The following is a 20645-nucleotide window of genomic DNA, read 5'->3' on the forward strand; positions in this document are numbered from 1 at the left end:
CTACCTTTTCACCGTCATGAACCGCTCTTAATGTTTACCCCGTGGGCTCCTTTCTGCCTGGAAACTGATCCATGCCCCACCTCCTGATGAACCAAGGACTCTAGGTCAGTGTCCCTCCTAGATCATCACCTCCTTACTTCCAATTTGTCACAGTCGCAGCTGGTTGCCTACTTCCCTTCCCGCATAGACTAAGTTCCTTGAGGGCTGTGGGTTTGTCCTGCTCACCGGAGTGTCCGGATGTTTAACATAACGTTTGTCCAACCAACGTGGAAAAAAAAGAGAAAGGGGATAGACAGATGTGGCGGGCAGGGCAGACCGAAACGGAAGGAGTGTAAACAGAAGCTGCGAGAGGAGGGGTCGCAAACCGGACAGGCCTTCGGCAGCCGCGGGTAGGGCAGCCAGACAGGCGTGGCGGCAGGTGGGGCGGCCGCGACGCCGGGAGCTGAGCGCACGTCGGGCCGCGCCCCCGCAGGGGGCGCCCGCCGCCCGGGGCGTGGCCTCGCGCGGCCCCGCCCTCCTCGCCGGAGACCGGGCAGGCGGGCAGCTGGCGGCGGCGGCGCCGACATGGCTGCTCTGGTGGAGCCGCTGGGGCTGGAGCGGGGTAAGCGCGCCAGGGGGCCCTGCCCACCGGCCGCGGCCCGCGTCCGGGACCCCGGTCCCCGCCCCTCCCGGCCAGGCCCCGGCGGGTGGGCGGGCAAATCGAGCGGGGGTGGGCGGGGCGGGGCGCCGCGAGTCGGCCGTTCGTGGGTGTGGGAGGGTCCGTGGGCTAGCGGGCCCGGGAGGGGCGCCCGCCGCACAGCCCTGCCTGCGTGCGTATGGGGATTCGGGGGCGCAGGGCGCCTGGCTGGCCGCAGTCCCCCTTGCCACCGGCAACTCTGCGGGTGTCCGACTGAGACTCGGCTGTCTCTCCCGGGATCTGTCTGCGTTCGCCCTTACTGGTTTCTGGCCGCATCTCTCCGAGCTTCTCCGTGTCTCTGACTCTGTGTCTATGCGCCCCGCCCCCGCCCCGCAGACGTGTCCCGGGCGGTGGAGCTCCTCGAGAGGCTCCAGCGCAGCGGGGAGCTGCCCCCGCAGAAGCTGCAGGCCCTCCAGCGAGTCTTGCAGAGCCGCTTCTGTTCTGCCATCCGGGAGGTGAGAGCAGCGCGGCGCCGGGACACAGGCGGGCGGCCGCCCGTCCTGATCGTCGCCCCGAGCTCGGGGACTACGCCTCCCAGCAGCGCCGGGGGGGCGGCCCGCCTTGGGGTGCCAGCGCTTCGGCTCCGGGTTTCTTCGGGAGTTGTAGTTTCCTCGGGCTCCAGGTCGCGGGGGCGGGGCGGATCCTTGGGTGGGAGGGTCTGCGGGCCTGGACTCCGGCGTTGAAGGGAGGAGGGGGCTGGTGGCTCGCTGATGCTGCTGCGTCCTCGCCAGGTGTACGAGCAGCTCTATGACACGCTGGACATCACCGGCAGTGCTGAAATCCGGGCCCACGCCACGGCCAAGGTTGGTGTCCCCCACCCCATCACCCACGCTATCCGCCGAACTGCATGGTCTGGTTTAGTATCTTCCTAAAGTCAACTGTGCCCGTTTCTTCCTTCGTGATTTTTGCCGAATCTATGTACCAGCGCTATTGTTATTTACTGATCTTTTAAATAATCTCACGTTTTACTTAATTGTCATATAAAGGCATCTGTGGCAACCGCCAGTGGAAACGAGTACCGCATACCTGACAAGAGGATACCCTTTAACACCTATACAACGAAAGAGCATTAAACACTGAAATCTTAGTAAACTATAGTTGTATGCTATTTCTTGCCGCCCCCTGGAGGCTCTCAGTTCCTTCCAGGCCTTGTTTTTCTCTGTTAAAAATCGAGATTGGCAAGTGGTGAGTATTTAAGAGGCACTCATACCAAAATGGAGACATTCTCTTTGATGTCTGAAGCACTGAGAGGGAACTAAAAGGGACTCATAACAGTGTGAGCCTGTGTTGAACGGCGGCAGGTGCCCCGTGAGTGGGGAAAGTGATCTGGCCTAAATTGCTCTCCCTGGCCCAGATCCTCCCCCCTCGTCCGTACACCCACCAGGGAGGGGCCCTCACCTCCCCACACTTTTTCTCTCCTAGGCCACGGTGGCTGCCTTCACAGCCAGTGAGGGCCATGCACATCCCAGGGTAGTGGAGCTGCCCAAGACAGATGAGGGCCTGGGCTTCAACATCATGGGGGGCAAGGAGCAGAACTCCCCCATCTATATCTCCCGTGTCATCCCTGGAGGCGTGGCTGACCGCCACGGAGGCCTCAAGCGCGGCGACCAGCTGCTGTCCGTGAATGGCGTGGTGAGTGGGGACTGAGGCTGGGCTCCCGGTCTGTTCGAGGTTAGCACAGTCCCTGCTTTTGACATTCATTCAACATGCACCGCTTGAGTACTGCCTCCGTGTCCAGCCCTGTGCTGGGCACCGCTAGAGACACTGAGAGAAGTTTGCCTCAGCTCCCATATTCAAGGACTCCTTTTTGGTGAGAGAGATAGACTCTGACTGAAAGAATCTTGATCCAGGGAGATAATAATGAGGAAGCACAAAGCATTATGAGAGCCCAAATGGGACACCAGACCAGCGTAGGTGAGGGAAGTTTTTGCAGAGGAAGGAACATTTGAGTTGGGTTTTGAAGGATGCAGAGGAGTTCTCCAGGCAAATAGGGTAGAGAAGAGTATTACTAGCTGAGGATGTTGTAGGTCGGGGCTGTGACTCTACACTCCTCTGAGCTGAACAGAAAGGGCTTGGGGCCAGCCATGCAGGGCCCAAGTGTCAACCTGGGAAGCTGGGACTTCATCTCAAGGGTTCTGGGGAGCCTTGGGAAGGCTGTGAACAGCGGAGGGATAGGCTCAGCTTGGAGGGGTCGAAGGACCCCTTTGGAACTCTGTAGGGGATGGACTGAACGTAGAGACTGGAGGCCAGAAGTTCTAGGGAGGAGGCTAGGTGAAAGTCCCTGGGGAGAAGATGAGGCCTGAACTGGGGCCAGGGTGGCAGGGACAAAGTAGGGAGTCAGAGCAGGAGGGATGGGGCCGGGGAACAGCAGGCTTTGGGGCGGGAGGGGATAAAGGTGGACTTGGAGGTCCGGCTTGGTGACTGAGGGCTTTGAGGGCTTGTCCCTGACATGAGGAACTTGGCAGGTCTGGGGGGAGGAGGACGCTGAGCCCAGAGTGAACGTGCCTCTCCCAGAAGGACACAAGGCCCTGGCAGCCCGGGCTGGTACCAGGCTCACCCACAGTAGGGTCGGGGCTGGGTGTGGGTGGGAGGCCCCAGGCCCAGGTGTCTGTACACCGCCCTGCAGAGTGTTGAGGGTGAGCAGCACGAGAAGGCAGTGGAGCTGCTGAAGGCAGCCCAGGGCTCGGTGAAGCTGGTGGTGCGTTACACGCCTCGCGTGCTGGAGGAGATGGAGGCCCGCTTCGAGAAGATGCGCTCTGCTCGCCGGCGCCAGCAGCACCAGAGCTACTCGTGAGCCCTTTGCCACCACACCCCTGCAGCCTCCACCGCCTCCTTTATCCCCAGAGTCCCAGACCAGACCAGTGACTTCTGGGACCTTGATGGCCACCACCCCCAGCCCCAGCTCCTCTCTCTGGGGTTCTGACCCTTGACCCCTGACCCAGGCTCTCACAAGCTATTCTGGCTAAATCCTTTGGGGGGGGTCTCCTAGGCTCACTTTCATCCCAAGGTCTGCAGCCGACTCTCCAGAATCCCTCAGTCCACTGCCCTGGGCCCAGGCCCGGCTCTCTCCCATGCCTCCCCAGGTCCCCTTCCCTGAGCTTGACTCCCCTGTCTTCCCCCTCTTTGCAGGTCCTTGGAGTCTCGAGGCTGAAACCACCACAGATCTGGACCCTCACCCTCACCCCCTCCCCTGTACAGTATTTATTGTCACCGGCTCCTTATTTAAAGATCTTTGACCCTCATTCAGTGTCTGTGTATCTGTCCTGCATCCTGGGGCTAGAGTGTCTTGAGATGTTGGGGTCGGTGGAGAGAAGCTGAAGTCCAGAGACTGCTTTTCAGAGCCTGAGAGCAGAGGCAGAACTTTCCCCCAAGGTCTGAAGGCGGTGGTTGGCCGGCTTCCTAGGCATAAGTCCAAGGCGGAGGCTGGGACCTGGTCTGGGTCCGAGTGCGGGGTCAGAGCCGAAGACAACGTCTCCTGCCCTTAAGAGAGACTGAGGGCGAAGGCCAAGCCCCTTCTGTAGTTGGTCTGACGGAGGAGTCCCGAGAAGCTGCAGAGCCGGTGGGCAGCCTCTGTGTGGGCGGGGTGGAACGAACCATTAGCTTGGTTCGCCAGGGGAGGCCTGCAGGCCGTACTATCGTCAGCGTGGGGGGTGAGGGTGCCGCGTGCAGTTCCCAAGGTGGGCGCAGGGGGTGCAGAGTAAGGTGCACTCGCCGACAGGCCATTCACCCCACCTTCCAACCTGAGCGCGTGTCTCCGGGAGCCGCCCCCGCCTTAAAATCCAACCTTTAGTCCCACCTCACCGCCGGTCCAGCCCTGCTGTCCCGTGCGGCGCTAGGGCTAGCGCGCGCCACCTCCGGGATCCGGGGTCGCGACTCGCATTCCACGCCGCGCGCCACTAGCTCCAGGTGACATCATCCCCCTGCCGGGCTCCGCCTCCCGCCCCAGCCGCCGCACGCCGCGAGCTTATTGGCCGGCGCTCCTTGAGCCCCGCCTTCCGCTCTCCGCCCGCGCGACCCCTCCCAGTCCGTGCGGAGGCGGGGTTTAGCCACCGGCCGGCTCCGACGACGCCTTCCATTGGCCATTCAGGGCCGTCTGTCAGTCTCCTGTTAAAGGGGCCACGACCGCACGGGAGCTGTGGGGGGGAGGGAGGAGGAATTTTTTTGGGGGGGAGGTGGGATTTTGGGGGCGCTGGTGGGCACCCCTGGATCTGGCGGCTTCGGCCTCGCGGGGGGGAGGCTGAACGGTGATAGGGGCAGGGGGCTATTTTAGGGGGTAGAGGTCTGTGAGACTGTGAGGGGGAGGGGGGTCCCCAGCGCCCAAGCCGGAGCCAGAGACGCGGAGCCCGCGCGAGCGGCGGAGACAGGGCTCCGGAGCCACAGATCCGGGCCCCGGCCGCCGCCAGGGGCCCCGCCCGGTCCCCCCACCCCACCCCACGTCCCTCCTGCAGCCCAGCTCCGCCCGCAGCCGCCGCGGACCAGGTAGGTGAGAGCCCGGCCCAGCCCGCTTGGCAGCGCCCACCCCGGGGACCCCTCGCCGAGCCTCCCTCGCCTTGCCGAGATCCTGGACTCCCTTCTTTATAGCCGGGGGCCCTGGAGCCCAGATTCCACAGCCCAACCCCAGACACTCAGGCGTGCCCCTCCCGGTTCTCAGAGTCCCCAACCGAACCCTAGAATTCCAGGCGTACTGCCGCCTTGCGCCTCGTCCAGGGCCCAGGAGCCTGGATTTCTCAGCTCAGCCCCGGGAGCCTCCTCTGGACCTACATTCTCCTCCTCGGCCCAGTCCCGGGAGCTCCAGACACCTGCTGTGGCTGTGTCAGATCTCCCAGCTAGGGCCAGCTGCCCCCCGTCGCGTCTGCATAGTCCCCTATTCGTGCACCGGGTCTGCCCATCTCCAGCCCTCCGGCTTGAACAGCCAGCCCGGTCCCTCAGTCCAGGCCGGCTCGGCGGCCGCCCTGGACACAGGCCCGCTCTGGAGCTGTCCATGGTCAGCTCACTCGGCAGCCTCACCTCCCCCACCTCCTGCTGTTGCTGCCGCCGGGGAGGGGGCGCCTGCGGCGCGGGGATCCCCCCAGCCGCGCCTTTGACCCGGAGATACCCGGGCCCTCTCTGACCCGGGCGCCTGGGCCTCAGGGCTCCTCTGGCCAGCCTCTCGGCCGCGTCCTCAGTACCCCAGGTTTCTGGGACCCCAGCTGCTTCTCGAGGAGTCAGGGCTTCTGAATGTTCCTGCCTAGTCCACCTCAGGGACCTTGGCACCCAGGGATTCAGCTCCCACCTGACTCTGGGAACCCTGTCAGTGTTCACTCCGTCTGCCTAAAGGCCCTAGCTGGTAGCCCCCAGCCCCTCAGGACCTGGGAATCGAGTTTCCCAGCTCTTGCCCCCTTTAGAAACCCAGTTCAGCAGCCCCTGTGCCCCTCAGGCAATTATACCCAGGCTCCTGGCACCCCAGCAGCTGCCTGATTAGGGATTCAGGCACCATGACTCTCTCCCTTTCAGGGGCTTGGAATGCAATTCTTAATGCAATTCTCTGCCTTCTGCCCACCTTCCCCCCTTGGAGACCTAGATGCTTTGTCCCAGGTCCTGTATCCCCTTCAGGGACCCAGGGGTTCAGACCCCAGCTTCTGTACTGCTCACCAAAGCCACCTGCCACAGCCCTCCTTCCCAACAAGGACTTGGGCTCCGAGCTTCCATCCCCTGTCCTTTATCTCCAGGAGTCCAGGCCCCCACCAAGTATCTAGACCCTTAGCTCTAACTCTTAGGAACCCAGGTTCCCACAGCCTCACAAACCCCATCTACGTGACCTCTCCCTTGGCCTTAACAAACCCCTGCCTCGTCCCCATATCATCTCAGGTGCTGGGGGCTCTCTACTCTCTTCCCTGAGACCCAGCTTCCTGAGATGTTTCCAACACCCCATCGAGATGTTCCTATGTTATGATGTCTCATCCTCTGAGTACACCTTCTCAGGCTGATGAGCCAAACATACACCCCTTCCTCTAGATGTGTTCTGTGACCTAGGTTCATCAGATGATCTAGAACCTACCCGCTATCTTCCATATTTCTGGTTAAACTGTGCTCTTGCAATGCTCTAGATTCATTCTAAATCTGCGAACACTCTCAGTCAATATCTCTGTTCCGTTTTCACCCAAGGCATATTCTAAATTCTAGACTAGGCGGTCAATTCTAGGCGTGTGTTTCCCTAAGGAATTCAAATATCTTGGTAGTGCCCCCAAGCTAAATGCTGATCCCACCTTCTCCTCACACGTGTTCCAGATTTTTAGAAACCAGAACTTGCTTATTCTCTGCGAAAATTTTATTTTAGGTGTGTTCTAGGCTCAGCCACATCCTTGGCATTGTTCTAGATTCCTTTCTCTCCCCGGGGACATTCTACATTCTAGAACATGTGTGTTCCAGTTATGGGCTCTAGCCTTTTTCCAAACCGTGCTATGAATTTTAAAATGCCCTTTCCTGTTTTAGGTTCCAATCCAATTCTGCGGTCTTAAATCTAAAGGATCCCCACTGAAATGTTGTACGTCTTCCCCCCTTTTCAGGTACTGGGTTCTAGGCCCATCCATTCCCACCTTTTCTGTCCATCTTTTCCCTAATGTGACCTTTGTGTAGAACTTATCTCCTGGCGGATCGTGGGCTTCCTCCTCCATCTGCTACGTTAGCATTCTTAGCAGGCTCTAGGCTCATCTCCTCTTTTTGGAGTCTTCAGCTAGAAATGTCCTCATTTCCAGAACATCTCTCCCCCCTTCCTTTGCCAGCTCAGTCCTTATGCCAGTAAATTCCCAATTCCCAGCCTGCTTCTGCATCTTCCCCCAGGCACTTCTAAGTTCCAGGCAGACTCCTTGCTACTTTCTAGGGTTTTTTCCCCACCTCCGGGGCCTGTTCTCAATTCTGAAGCATATCTTCTCCCTTCTGTCTATCATGTAGACACATGATAAAGCTAAGAGTGTGGCTCCCGATTTGTTCTTTGTTGTACCTGCACCCCTGGTGGGTGTCACTTTCTAGATTATTTCTCCTGACTGGGTTCGTTATGCATTGCATTAGGTATGTTCTTAGATATCATTCTGCACCCCTTTGTGTTCAGGGTTCTTGGGTGGCCCAGATACTCTTTAACATATTGGACGGCTTTTGGCTGGTTCAAGATTCTAGGTCTGGGTTCTAGAATGTGCCCCTCCCTCTCCTTAGCCCTATGTGAGGATTTTACTGTACATTTTCTGCCCTCTGTGCTGTATTCACGCCAGTGGCTTTCTAGATTCTACATCCAGCCTTGCTAAATCTCATTTCCTTCTCAGTGCATTTGAAGTTCTGGAGGGGCTTCTCTAAAACATCTTGTTTGCATCTCCTGAGTAGGTTCTGGGTTTTAGACACGATGTTGGTCTTGACCTGTCTCCTTATAAACATTGTCATGAGTTTGGCCTCTGAGTGCTGGCATGCCGGTGTCTAGATTCCCAGGTGCACCTCTTCAAAGACCAAGGCGACTGTCTGCCTCCTCTCCCAGGTTCCAGGGCCCTCCAGCCCCTCCTCTTCTCACTGGAGTCCAAGACCCCAGTTCCAGGTTTTGGACATAGTCTGCACATTGGGTGGGGCTGGGAACTATCCACTCTCAGAACCGGTTATGCTGCTGCCTGAAGGGACAGAAGGAAAGGAGGGAACAGAGCGAAAGTCCCTTCTGTTTTCCACCGGGCCAGCTGGACCCGTCTGACCTGATGTGTGTGGAGGGAGCGGCTCAGGAGACCTCCCTTTATCTCCGCCCACAGCTCATGCACCCAGATTCCTGGGACCTGGGGGCCTGGACTCCTAGGTTCTGGGGGAAGAGGGGTCTGAAGGCTGGGATTTCTGGGTCTGAGGTTGGAGATTGAAAGCTCAGATTCTTGTGTCCCTGTCTGACCCCCAAGGATTGGGGAAGAAGCGGCTGGAGGCTCAGACTCCTGGGTCTAGGGGAAAGAAGGGAATTGGGGACCTAGCCTCCTGTGACCTGAGGTAGGAGGGAGCTGGATCTTGGACTCCTAGGCTGTGGGAGATGGCTAGCAAATGGAGTGGTTTTTAGATTCTTCTGGAGCTGGGATCCAGATATCTGGAAAATTGAGGGCAGGATTTGGGCTGTATAGGTCACATCACTGTGACCTTATACGGTGCCACTGACCTAATTCTGTGACCCCAGTTCCTTGGCTTCCTGAATGCATGGTTCTCGTTTGAGCTTCCGGTTTCTCACTCATGCAGTGGGTTAATGCCGGCCCCCAGCAGGGTCAGAACAGGGAGAGACTGATTTTCCCATATTGACTCAGGCAATGGGTCACCTGGCTTTGGTTTCTCTGCCTAGACTGGTCCTAGATTTGCTGCCAGTGCCTGATGGCGTCTGGCCTCGGTTTCCCCAGATGCTCTCACCTAGGTAGCTGGGCCTGATTTCGTGAGAGCAATGGGTTTCAGTTTATCCGGTGCCATGATCAGAATGGATGCACCTCAGTTTCTTCAGTACAAAGCCTGGGTTGCCCCGCCTCAGTTTCCACCATGTAGTATCCGAATGGCCGTGCCTCAGTTTCTCGACGGGGCCGGTCTCTGTTCCCTGCCCCCTCCCCACTCCCGCAGGCCAGCACCGCCGCCATGATGTGCGAGGTGATGCCCACCATCAGCGAGGATGGCCGGCGGGGCTCGGCGCTGGGCCCGGACGAGGCGGGCGGCGAGCTGGAGCGCCTTATGGTCACGATGCTCACGGAGCGCGAGCGCCTGCTGGAGACGCTGCGCGAGGCGCAGGACGGGCTGGCTACGGCACAGTTGCGGCTGCGCGAGCTGGGCCACGAGAAGGACTCGCTGCAGCGCCAGCTCAGCATCGCTCTGCCCCAGGTCTGGGCGGCACCGGGGCGGGGCTTGCGGGAGGCGGGACCTCGACCACTGAAGGCGCGGAGGGGGCGGTCCGGAAGGGGCGGGACTTGGCGCTTAGAAAGGGGGGGGGGGGAGACCTTGCCGGTGATGGGCGGGGCCTGAGCCGCGGGAAGGGGCGGGATTTAGCAGGGAGGGGCGGGGCCTTCAAACTCGCAGTCCTATGTAATGAGGGACATGGGGAAAGGATTGATCTAATTGTCCGGTTCCTGCCCACATCTGGACAGGAGTTTGCGGCTCTGACGAAAGAGCTGAACTTATGTCGGGAGCAGCTGCTGGAGCGGGAGGAAGAGATTGCAGAGCTGAAGGCGGAGCGGAACAACACGCGGGTGAGGGGGAGGGGTGTGGGGGCGGGGCCTAAGCGGGGCGGGCGGGGCCACGGGGGTTTGCAGCCTGACCCATCTTTTCTTTACCCATCTTGCCTCCCTACTACCACTGCCTGGCTGTCTCCTCTGGTCCCCTCCTTGCTTCATATTTTCTCCCCTATCTCCGTAATGGTTCTCTCTTCCTGCACTACTGCTTCCTTGACCATGCCCCGACCTTTCATATCCTTCTCTCTTTTCCCGACCTCTCTCCTTTACCCCTATGCTTGGCTCCACCCCTTCCTCCGTGTGTCCGTCCCACCTGTCTGAACCACCCTTGTCCTGACTCTGCCTCTCTTCCCTTGCCTCTTTTCCTTGGCCCGGTGACCTAACCCTGTAGCTTCTCCTTGAACACCTGGAATGCCTGGTGTCCAGGCACGAGAGGTCACTGCGCATGACCGTGGTAAAGCGCCAGGCCCAGTCCCCGGGTGGGGTCTCTTCCGAGGTGGAGGTGCTCAAGGCTCTAAAATCCCTCTTCGAGCATCACAAGGCCCTGGATGAGAAGGTAGGAAAATCGGATGCAGAACGAAAGGCTGTGGTTGGCTGGGGCTTCCCTGGATAGGACAGATTCTGGCTGTGATTGATTGGGGATGTCCTAAATGGGAAGAATGTTGCCTGAGATTGATTGGGACATGCCACTTCAGATTGGGACTTGACTGATAACAGAAAAATTAATTGGGGGGGGGGGGGCTGCCAGTGGGTGGGGCTGCCTTGGTAACTGGCTGGAGCTGCACACCCACCATAGACAGAGTAATGCTCGTGTTGCCCCATCAGGACGTCCCAGGGGTTTTCTGCCTGTCCTAGACTGGGTCTGATCTCCACTTCACTCTGTCCTGTTCCCATCCCCAGGTCCGGGAGCGGCTGCGGATGGCGCTGGAGCGGGTGGCGGTGCTGGAAGAGGAGTTGGAGCTAAGCAATCAGGAGGTGGGGGCGTGGCCAAGAAGGAGGCGGGACTAAGGGGCTACCAATGGGGCGAAGTTGATTGGGTGGGTTCGGGGCTAAGGGCAAAAACTGACTGCGGAGGAAATAGTTGGACGGGGAAAGTTAAGACTGTAGAGGACAGGGCCACAAGGAGGCTAGGGGGATGAGTAAGGGCGGACTCCATGCTGGGCGGCCAAGGAGAGATACAAGGATAGACTGGGGGTTGGGATGGCCTCAGCAGGACCAGAGCCAGTGAGAAGTAGAATTGGGGGCTCTAGGACTCCCTTTATCCTGATCTCCCTTTCCCGTTCCCAGACCCTGAGCCTTCGAGAGCAGCTGTCTAGGCGCCGGTCGGGGCTGGAGGAGCCCGGCAAGGAGGGGGATGGGCAGGTGAGAGATGCAAGTACCTTGCTCCCCTTGGTTTTCAAGGATCCCCACCCCTGTGACCTCCACTCAGCCCCCTGACTTTGTGATGGTCCGTTTAATGTTTGATGCGATCCTCAATGTCTCTATGACATCTGAAGTCCTAAGAGCCTTACTGGCCTTTGACCTCTGATTCAAGTCATCTAGCTAACTTCTGTGACCTCCAGGACCCTTACTGGTCTTTGATTCCCCTCCCCTCCGTCAACTTTCTCCTTATATCCTCTCTCTATCTCTGTGTCCCCCACTCTGGGTTCTGTCCCTTTTTCTCTCACTGTCCCTACTCCAGCCCCTTGCCAACGGCCTTGGTCCTGGCGGGGATTCGAACCGGCGCACAGCGGAGCTGGAGGAGGCCCTGGAGAGGCAGCGTGCGGAGGTGTGCCAGCTGCGGGAGCGCCTGGCGGTGTTGTGCCGCCAGATGAGCCAGCTGGAGGAGGAGCTGGGCACCGCCCACCGCGAGCTGGGTAAGGCCGAGGAAGCTAACGCCAAGCTCCAGCGCGACCTCAAGGAGGTGAGGCCGGAGCCCCTGCTGGGCTGCCCTCTGTCCCTCCCTCCCCCTAACCCTCCCCGTCCCCCTTCGCCCGAAGTCACAGAGCTCAGGAATGGTGCAGCCTGGATTCAGTCCACAAGCTGTGTGGACTCTCCTCCTCTCTGAGCCTCAGTTTCCTCACCTGTACGATGGGATTTATGACCCTTGCCAGAGGGTTGGAACATGACACATACATGGTAGGCGCTCAATGACTGTCGTAGTTAGGTTATTGTTGGAAAATTCTCTGGGCTTCTAAGTTGAATTCCTTTGTCTGCATTTCACCCCATCCTGGCTGAGGCCCCTTGAGCCTAAGTCCTATGCCCCTGGGACTGCTGGGAAGTGTAGGGTATGGATTCTGGAAGTCATCTGATGAGAAACGAGAGTGAGCCTTTTTCTTCATCATTGGGACTTGCGCCTCAGATTTTGAACCTCGGTGGCACTGGGACCTGTCGGAAAGTGTGGTCCCGCCTCACGGGCTCCCAGACGGAAGTCCATCTCCCATGAGACCCTGGGGCACCGTCTTAGGTTTTCTAAGCATGTGTGACCCTGGGGCTCTTGGGAGATGCTGCCTCCTACATGGAAGGGACTTTTGTTTTTTATGAGACCCTAGGGCACTTGCTCTGTGGTTCTAAGCCTAGGCTGTGCTAGAAGTTGCTGAAAACCTAAGGCCTGGATTTTTTTTTTAAGTAGTTTGTTATTTTTTAAGTAGGCTCTGCCCCCAGTGTGGGGCTTGAACTCATGACCACCAGATCGAGGGTTGCATGCTCTACTGACCGAACCAGCCAGGCGCCCTAAGGCCTGGATTTTTGAGGGAAGTGGGCCAAGAAGAGTGAAGACTTCCCTTCCATGGACCTTAGGTCATCCATAGGGGGAGGGTCTCAGACAGTACTGCCCTAGAAGCTCATGGAAAGCGTGGGTACCACCATTTCAACCCTCCGGTGGTCGGTCGGGGTCTTAACGTTGGCTATTCCTGGGAGTTCTTGGCAGGTGTGGTTCCATCATTCTGACGCCCCGATGCGGGAGACTTCATTTCCCAGGATGCCCTGGGGTGTCTGATCTGGGGTTCTAAGCCTACACTCCCCCGCCCCCCTCCCCCCGGGGCTTTCTGGGAGCTGTGGTCCACGTGAACTTTTGCCCCCTCCGCAGGCGCTTGCGCAGCGGGAGGATATGGAGGAGCGGATCACGACGCTGGAGAAGCGCTACCTGAGTGCCCAGCGTGAGGCCACGTCGCTGCACGACGCCAACGACAAGCTGGAGAACGAGCTGGCCAGCAAGGAGTCGCTGTACCGGCAGGTGAGGGCGTGGCCAGGGAGGTGCTGTGGGGGCGAGGCCGTGGCCCGTGTGACCTAGCTTCTCCCGCTCTCCCCGTCCCCCATCCCTGTCCTCCCCCAGAGTGAAGAGAAGAGCCGTCAGCTAGCCGAGTGGCTGGACGACGCCAAGCAGAAGCTTCAGCAGACGCTGCAAAAGGCAGAGACCTTGCCTGAGATAGAGGCCCAGCTGGCCCAGCGCGTGGCTGCGCTCAACAAAGTGAGGAGAGGCCAGGGGCGGGAGTGTGGGGTGTGGCGTCTGGGGATGAGACGGGGGTCTTCCGTCTAGTAGGGTAGGAGACTTGCAGCTGGGATTCTGGGGAAAGGGGCGGCGCCCGGGGTCCAGGAAAGTGAGGGAGCTTGGAATGCAGGCAGGGCCTGGAGGTTTGGTGGGGGGTGTTTTCTAGCCTGTCCTGAAAGGATGGCTCCGAACGCAAAAGAGACAGAACAGATCCTGAGGAAAAGACGGGGCCCGAATCCTAGCGCGGAGTCTGTAGCCCTTCGAAGGAGGAGCCTGGAGCGCGGGGGGCGGGGCCTGGCATCCAGCCTTGGGGGAGGCGGGACCTTGAGCCCAACTGAGTCCTCGCGGAGCAAAGTCAGATGCCTTGGGGTTCCGTCCACTAGGCCGAGGAACGTCATGGGAATTTCGAGGAGCGGCTTCGGCAGCTGGAGGCCCAGCTGGAGGAAAAGAACCAGGAGCTGCAACGGGTGAGCAGGCGGAAGACGGGAGAGGGTGGGGCTTTGAAGCGGCGGGGGGGGGGGGGGGGGGGAGGGCAGGGGGAGGAGCTGAGGTGAGGGGGCAGAGTCGGGGGCGGGAGCTGAGAGCAGGGGCGGTGCTCTGGGCCGGGGGGGGGGGGGGGGGGGGGGGGCTTGATCACCTCCTTCCGCCGACGTTTGGGCAGGCCCGGCAGCGGGAGAAGATGAACGATGACCACAACAAGCGGCTGTCAGAGACAGTGGACAAATTGCTGAGCGAGTCCAATGAACGGTTACAGCTGCACCTCAAGGAGCGCATGGGGGCGCTGGAGGAGAAGGTGTGCCCCGGCCCGACCCAGGACTCCAGTAACCTGGAATCCTGGACCGCCTCTTGCCCGAATCCCGGGGCCCCAGACCTTTCCCCGTAATGTTACTTGAGATCCCACACCTGGGCATTGCGAGTTCGAATCCAACAGACTTCTCTGGTCTGGCTGGCACCATTCTTTCACCTGGTCTAAACACCCCGAGGGCTGAATTCGGGGGCACCCAGAGCCTGAGTTCTTGGCTTTTCCCCAAGCCTCTGATCCTTGGGACCCTCAAACTTTGAATCTTCATGATGCAGGATGCCAAATTCTGGGGCTCCCGGGGATTCCCCTCCCCAGATGCATCTTTGGCCCCACAACCCCCATGCCCTCCAGCTCACTAGTCATGCCCACCTCATTCCCCTGGGGTTGCCTTCGGCCAGTCCCTGGACGCTTACAGCCCCCAGGACATGCCTGTTTCAGGCTCCACCCCTCACTGCGCCCGTGTCCTCCACAGAATTCACTGAGTGAGGAGATCGCCAACATGAAGAAGCTTCAGGACGAACTGCTGCTCAACAAGGTAAGGAGGGGCCTGGAAGACCCCGGGGGTGGGGGGTGGGGGTGGGGTGCCTGGGACCAGGGACACGGAGCGGGCATTGCTGGGAGGGGAAGGCTGTTTCTCGGGGGTGGGGCAGATTCTGACGCGGTGCTTCCGACTTTCTCCCACCAGGAGCAGCTCTTGGCAGAGATGGAGCGGATGCAGATGGAGATCGACCAGCTGCGGGGCAGGCCACCGTCCTCCTACTCCAGGTGACCACAGTCCTTCTGCCCACAGGAGCCCCCTTGGCCAAGCGCAACCTTTCTGATGGCCGGGTCTTCCCCACCCCCCCCCCCCCCCCCCCCCCCGCTCCCTGTCCTCCCGAAGCTTCCGCTGACTCCTGTTATTTTTGACGCCTGACTTCGTGACTTCTGACCTTTCCTGACCTCTGACTTCAGATCCCTCGCCCCGTCCCCTGACCCCAGGCCGTTTCCCATGACTCCTGACTTCTCTTCCCTTTTCCTGACCCCTTGGTCTCTGACTGCCCTCTCCGTGCCCACAGGTCTCTCCCCGGTAGTGCCCTGGAACTTCGTTACTCCCAGGCACCCACATTACCTTCCGGTGCCCACCTGGACCCCTATGGGGCCGGCAGTGGCCGGGCAGGCAAGAGGGGCCGCTGGTCAGGGGTCAAGGATGAGTCCTCCAAGGTCAGCAGCCACTTCTGGGGCCTGGACTGAGCAGGGGGGTGGCGTCCAATGGCTCTGGAAGGGGGCTGGGCTGAGAAACAGGGTCTCCTGGACCCATGCTGTCTTTTTTTTCTCCCACAACTCCATCATCCCCACTGGCCCGAACATCTATTCACGTGGATATCCTGCTACCTGGTGAGAACTTTACAGGAATGATGAGGTGGGGAGAGGGGTGGGGTCTGGGGGATGGGCAGGGTATAGAATCCTACAGTGGGGGTGTAGGTGAAGAAAGGAAGGGGGCTGGGTCGAGGGAAATGGTGGAATCAGGAGACAGGATAGAGTCATGGTTGGCCGAGGCAAGGGACTTGTCAAGAGACAAAGTCTGGTGGGATCACATGGTGTGGCCAGTCATTTTCAGGGGACACGGGCAGGGTCATGGAGGGTGGACAAGATCAGTACAGGTGAGGGAAGACCCAGCACCTACTTTGGCCACCACCCACCTGGCATCCTTCTGTCCCCACACAGAGACAGGAGTGGGAGCGGTCTGCCCCTGCGGGGTCCATGCCACCCCCGTTCCCTGGGGAGCTGGATGGCTCAGACGAAGAGGAGGCTGAGGGGATGTTTGGAGCTGAGCTACTCTCCCCCAGTGGACAGGCCGACGTGCAGACGCTGGCCATCATGCTTCAAGAGCAGCTGGAAGCCATTAACAAGGAGATCAAGTGAGCACTGGCCCAGTTTTTCTCTGCCCTGCCTGAGCTGACCCCATAGCCCCTCTGGCTCTGGAGACTGATCTGAAGGTCTGAGCGTATCTCCTGTCCTACTGTCTTCAAGGAACTCCCCCAGCCCAACGCTCCCTCCAGTAACGAGGATACCCCAGGAAACACCCAGAAGTCTCCTATGTTATGTGCTTCTTATCTATCTATCTATCTATCTATCTATCTATCGTTTTATCTATCCATCTATCTATCTATGTATCCATCTATCATCTTTCTATCTATTCCCCATCCAGTATTCACAATTGCCCAATACACCAAAGACTGCATCCTGAAATGCCAAAGTTCTTAAGCCACTACACCAAGAGTCCTCTGATACACCATGGAGGTCATGGCTTCACACAACTAATGCCCAGAGTCCCCCAGTATCCCAAGAATCTCAACACAACACAAGGTCTCCAATCCAAAACACCAAGAATCTCATCCTAATACTTCAAGAACCTCAACTCAAGATACCAAGAATTTTTACCTAATATAACAAGAATCCTCAATTTATTATAAATCCTCCACTGCCATAAAGTCTACCCTGACTTCCCAGAAACTGCCCTATTTGGCAATTTTCTAACAACAACTCTTCGTGGGTCTCAGCAGATATACCAACATGACCACCACTTTCCATCCAAAGTCATTCATTCTGAGTTGAAGCATCGATTCACATACCAAATGACTCCATGAACTTCTACATCCTAGGTGGACCTCAGAGTCTTTGATCTTATTCTGATCTTATTATGATCTTGCTCTTTTTCTCTCCTCCTTGGAATTTGACCTCCCGCTCTGTAATCTTTACGATTTTACAGAACCATGAGCTTATCATCCTGGTAGCCTTGATGCAGACCCTAATCATCCTGTTGTCCCCCATTCCTCCATGATCTCTGGAACTATGATGATCCCTTGACTCCCATTGAACCCATGAGGCCACGATGAATACCCCAAGACCCTCTAACCTCATTGTGCTTTCCCCAGAAATTCTTTGTGCGCCATCAAGCCTTCCTGGCCCTTTGGGATCCCCAGACTCTGTCCCCCATTGCCTGCCTCTGTCCTCTCATGCACTCTCCCCCCATTCCCTCCTCAGGCTCATCCAAGAGGAGAAGGAGACAACAGAACAAAGGGCTGAGGAGCTGGAGAGCCGGGTGTCTGGCTCTGGCCTGGACTCACTGGGCCGCTACCGCAGTAGCTGCTCACTGCCCCCCTCCCTCACTACCTCTACCCTTGCCAGCCCCTCCCCTCCCAGCTCTGGCCACTCAACACCCCGTCTGGCACCTCCTAGCCCTGCCCGCGAGGGCACCGACAAAGCTGTGAGTGTTCTGAAATCCTTCATTTGGTGGGGTGGCCAGGGGAAGTCAGATACAGGGCTCCCCAACAAACAGCAACAATAGCCCCTCACACCAGTGATTTTCAAAAGTAACCTTAGCTCTTCCTAAAAGTTCCAACTTAAAGGGCATAAAGCCTGAGCTACTGAGTTTATGAACCTTAACTTGAACTTTAGTCAAATCTGGCCTGCTTTTACCTGTTTTATGCATTAAGTTTCTACAAGGTTTTTTTTGTGACTAAACATATATTTGAGAACTACCATTAGATCATCAGAATTGACCTTTGGGGAGGAATAAGGTATATTAGTCTTATTTTATTGCCTTAAACCCAGTTTCCCAGCTTCCAAAATGAGTAACTTATTAGCTTTCCTTGAGTCTGAGCAGATCCCACTTCTGACACCAGAAGCTAGGCTACGTGAACAATGGTCAAGCTCCAGTGGGACTCATTGCTGTTATATTTCTGCAACTCACCCCTACTTGATCTAGGCTACCTTCAGAAATGGTACCCAGAACCAAGGCCATTCCAGACACTCCCTAGTAGACATCCCAACTAATGAAGAGCCCCCAACATGACCCCTCCAATTCATTTCAGGATCTCTGCTTTTCTGTCCCCAGAATCATGTCCCCAAGGAGGAAGCTGGTGCTCCACGAGGGGAGGGACCAGCCATCCCAGGAGACACCCCACCTCCCACTCCCCGCTCTGCCCGTCTTGAGAGAATGACGCAGGCCTTGGCACTGCAAGCAGGATCCCTGGAAGATGGGGGGCCTTCACGGGGAAGGTCGGCAGGGACAAAGGATGGGATGGGGAGGGGCTTGCTTGGGAGGATGTATCAGGGGGATGGACAAGGACTTGGGAGAAGAGGAGACATCCTAGATGGAGTCGACCCTTACTCTGTCCTGCTCACCCAGTGAAGGCACCCCAGATTCCCTGCACAAAGCCCCCAAGAAGAAGAGCATCAAGTCATCCATAGGCCGTCTCTTTGGCAAGAAGGAGAAGGGACGAATGGGACCACCAGGCCGGGACAGCTCTTCTCTGGGTGAGTACTCTGATGCCAACCCTGTTTTCCTTTCTCTCTCCCTTTCTCCCTTTTGCCCTTCCTTCCTTCCTTCCTTCCTTCCTTCCTTCCTTCTTTCCTTCCTTCCTCCCTCCCTCCCCTCTTTCCTACCTTCCTTTGTTCCTCCCTTCCATCTTCTTTTTCACAAATTCACTTGACATTCATGTGAGTCTAGGATGTGAAAGGGGTCGGACTCAGCAGAGGTAGCAAGAAGGAGGAAGGACAAGGAGAAGGCACTCTGAGCCCTGCCTGTGTGACTTGGTGGGGAGAAGGCTAAACAAATTTATTTCATTTACCTCTTTTTAAAAATGGTTATTTATTTCTTTTGAGAGAAAGTGTGCGGGAGCAGGGAGAGGGGCAGAGAGAGGGAGGGAGAGAATCCCAAGCAGGCCCCACACCATCAGTGCAGAGTCTGATGTGGGGCTCGAACTCATGAACCGTCAAGATCATGACCCACGCTGAAATCAAGAGTTGGGCACTCAGTTGACTGGGTCACCCATGCGCCCCAGCCTATTCTTTAGTAGAGAAGGAGAGAGGACCGCTTAAAGGCAAGGCACATGGTGTGCTGAAGCCTGTTCGTACTGGCTTGTGAAAGCCAACTTGCCGGCATTTTTAGTGAGCTGTTTGACATTACCTTGGTAGCTTGAAATTTGTGGGATTCTTTCCGCCATGGAAACCGACAACCACTACAAATCAGGGAATACCCGCTCCCTCCCTGGAGAGCTAGTTGTTAAACATTTACCACCTTACCAAGGCCAGCCCCGGGAAGACATCCCCATTTTGGGGATGTCCCCAATTCACCGCCTGGGAGGTGCAATTGGTTCCTGCTTGGCTCTGTCATTCCCTCTCTGTGGCCTCATTTACGACTCCCTCGGGACCTCTGCTTCCCTGGCATCCTTCTCAGCATCCCCCAACATCAAAGAATCTCCTTCCCACTTGAGACTCTCCAAACTCTGGCCCCTCCCTGCCTCCAGCAGGAACACCCTCAGACGAGACACTGGCCACGGATCCTCTGGGGCTAGCCAAGCTGACAGGCCCAGGAGACAAGGACCGAAGGAACAAGAGGAAGTAAGTGCATGCGTGGGGGTGGGGGGGGGGGGAGGGGGAGGGGAGGGCTGGTGGTTATATGTGAGAAGAAAATGCTGGAAGGGGATTTGCTTGCCTGAGAACTTGGGAACCCCCAAGTTTTTATCATTTTTTTTCCTCTTCTTTCTTGATTGGACTGGGGGAGACCACTTACAGAGATTCACTTTTTTTTTTTCTTAAAACCTCCTTCCAAATTTTCTACTTTCATAAAAAGTGCTTTGGATGCTCACTTTGGCAATGCATATACTAACACTGGAACGATGCAGAGAAGATAGCTTGGCCCCTGTGCAAGGATGACAAGCAAATTCATGAAGCGTTCCATTAAATAACAAAAAAGGGCTGGGGGGAGGGTGATTTGTGGTAAAGGGTCCCATCCTGGAGGGCTGGGGGTCTCTACTCCTGAGAGCTCCTGCCCTAAGCCTCTGTCCCCCAGGCACGAACTTCTGGAAGAGGCCTGCCGCCAGGGCCTGCCCTTCGCTGCTTGGGATGGGCCCACCGTGGTCTCCTGGCTGGAGGTACTGGGGCCCAGAAATGCCCTGATCTTGATCCCCAACTCCTGTGACTGTGACAGCCCTGCCATTGAGTGCTGCCCAACGCCACCCCGCATCCTCCTTGTAGCCCTAAGGGGGGAACGGGACGGAGGCCAGAGGGGGATGAGGCCCTGGGATAGGTCGGCCTCACTGTTGATCTAAACAGCTTCCTCCTTCTTCTCCCCCCATCCCCTGCCCCTTTGGCCATGCCCACCTCGGCTCTACGCTCCTGTGGTCTCTCTCTTTCTCTCTCTGTGTCTCCCCATGTCTCTGACTGCATGGGATTCTCTGTGTCTTCTCTTTTGTCTCCCTCTCCATCTGTGTTTTTGTCATTCCCCACATTTCTTCCCATGTCTCCCTCCCAATGTCATTGGCTTCTTTCTCTCCCCATCTCTCTCTCATCTCTGTATGTCTCTCCTCATCTCTGTCTCTCCCCGTCCCTCTTTCCCCTGTGACTCTGGGGGTTACCCTCTGACTCTCCCCGTTTTTCCCCCCTGCTGTGTCTCCCCCTGACGCCCTCTTGTCTGTTTGCCTTGCCCCGTCCCTGTTGCTTCTCACCGCTAACTTTCCCACC

The 20645-nt window shown here is 57.7% G+C and overlaps 2 protein-coding genes and 1 non-coding gene across 8 annotated transcripts in view; all 3 read left to right on the forward strand.

The window, feature by feature from the left end:
• The first annotated feature begins 468 nt into the window (after positions 1-468).
• On the forward strand, positions 469-4026 carry LIN7B (lin-7 homolog B, crumbs cell polarity complex component). Of its 2 annotated transcripts, XM_019425735.2 has the most exons (6): positions 470-601; positions 1013-1131; positions 1408-1479; positions 2099-2308; positions 3303-3466; positions 3806-3918. In XM_019425735.2, exons 1-6 carry the CDS (start codon positions 565-567, stop codon positions 3825-3827), a joined length of 624 nt encoding a protein of 207 aa, XP_019281280.1. In that variant the 5' UTR covers positions 470-564; the 3' UTR covers positions 3828-3918. The 2 variants fall into 2 exon arrangements, with proteins under 2 accessions (XP_019281279.2, XP_019281280.1); XM_019425734.2 differs by lacking the exon at positions 3303-3466 and having other exon boundaries at positions 469-601; positions 3806-4026.
• Positions 4027-4896: 870 nt separating this feature from the next.
• Positions 4897-20645, forward strand: part of PPFIA3 (PTPRF interacting protein alpha 3) — a 29303-nt gene continuing 13554 nt past the window's right edge. For 3 of the 5 annotated variants that reach the window (XM_053905604.1, XM_053905603.1, XM_053905606.1), the window contains exons 1-20: positions 4898-5155; positions 9266-9520; positions 9784-9885; positions 10259-10423; positions 10768-10842; positions 11155-11229; positions 11549-11770; positions 12935-13081; positions 13181-13315; positions 13720-13803; positions 13998-14129; positions 14611-14673; positions 14824-14903; positions 15194-15338; positions 15849-16036; positions 17163-17385; positions 18016-18179; positions 18310-18437; positions 19430-19523; positions 19975-20056. In XM_053905604.1, coding sequence (XP_053761579.1) covers positions 9281-9520; positions 9784-9885; positions 10259-10423; positions 10768-10842; positions 11155-11229; positions 11549-11770; positions 12935-13081; positions 13181-13315; positions 13720-13803; positions 13998-14129; positions 14611-14673; positions 14824-14903; positions 15194-15338; positions 15849-16036; positions 17163-17385; positions 18016-18179; positions 18310-18437; positions 19430-19523; positions 19975-20056 — 2544 coding nt within the window. In that variant the 5' untranslated portion in view covers positions 4898-5155; positions 9266-9280. Of the gene's footprint in view, positions 5156-9265; positions 9521-9783; positions 9886-10258; positions 10424-10767; positions 10843-11154; positions 11230-11548; positions 11771-12934; positions 13082-13180; positions 13316-13719; positions 13804-13997; positions 14130-14610; positions 14674-14823; positions 14904-15193; positions 15339-15848; positions 16037-17162; positions 17386-18015; positions 18180-18309; positions 18438-19429; positions 19524-19974; positions 20057-20645 lie in introns of all 5 variants that reach the window. The other 2 variants (XM_053905605.1, XM_053905607.1) reach the window with 1 other exon arrangement.
• Positions 19768-19869, forward strand: LOC128778119 (U6 spliceosomal RNA). Its single transcript, XR_008423493.1, has one exon. It is a non-coding gene; the product is annotated as a U6 spliceosomal RNA (small nuclear RNA).

Source organism: Panthera pardus, unplaced genomic scaffold (assembly GCF_024362965.1).
Source record: "Panthera pardus isolate Hobbes unplaced genomic scaffold, ASM2436296v1 HiC_scaffold_18, whole genome shotgun sequence".
Classification (NCBI taxonomy): Eukaryota; Metazoa; Chordata; class Mammalia; order Carnivora; family Felidae; genus Panthera; species Panthera pardus.

Excerpts from the sequence above, each read along its gene's own strand:
- LIN7B (XM_019425734.2), top strand. The coding sequence starts at position 565 with ATGGCTGCTCTGGTGGAGCCGCTGGGGCTGGAGCGGG. Across the intron at positions 1,132-1,407 it reads TCTGTTCTGCCATCCGGGAG|GTGTACGAGCAGCTCTATGA; the intron begins GTGAGAGCAGCG and ends CGTCCTCGCCAG. Across the intron at positions 2,309-3,805 it reads TGCTGTCCGTGAATGGCGTG|GTCCTTGGAGTCTCGAGGCT; the intron begins GTGAGTGGGGAC and ends CCCTCTTTGCAG.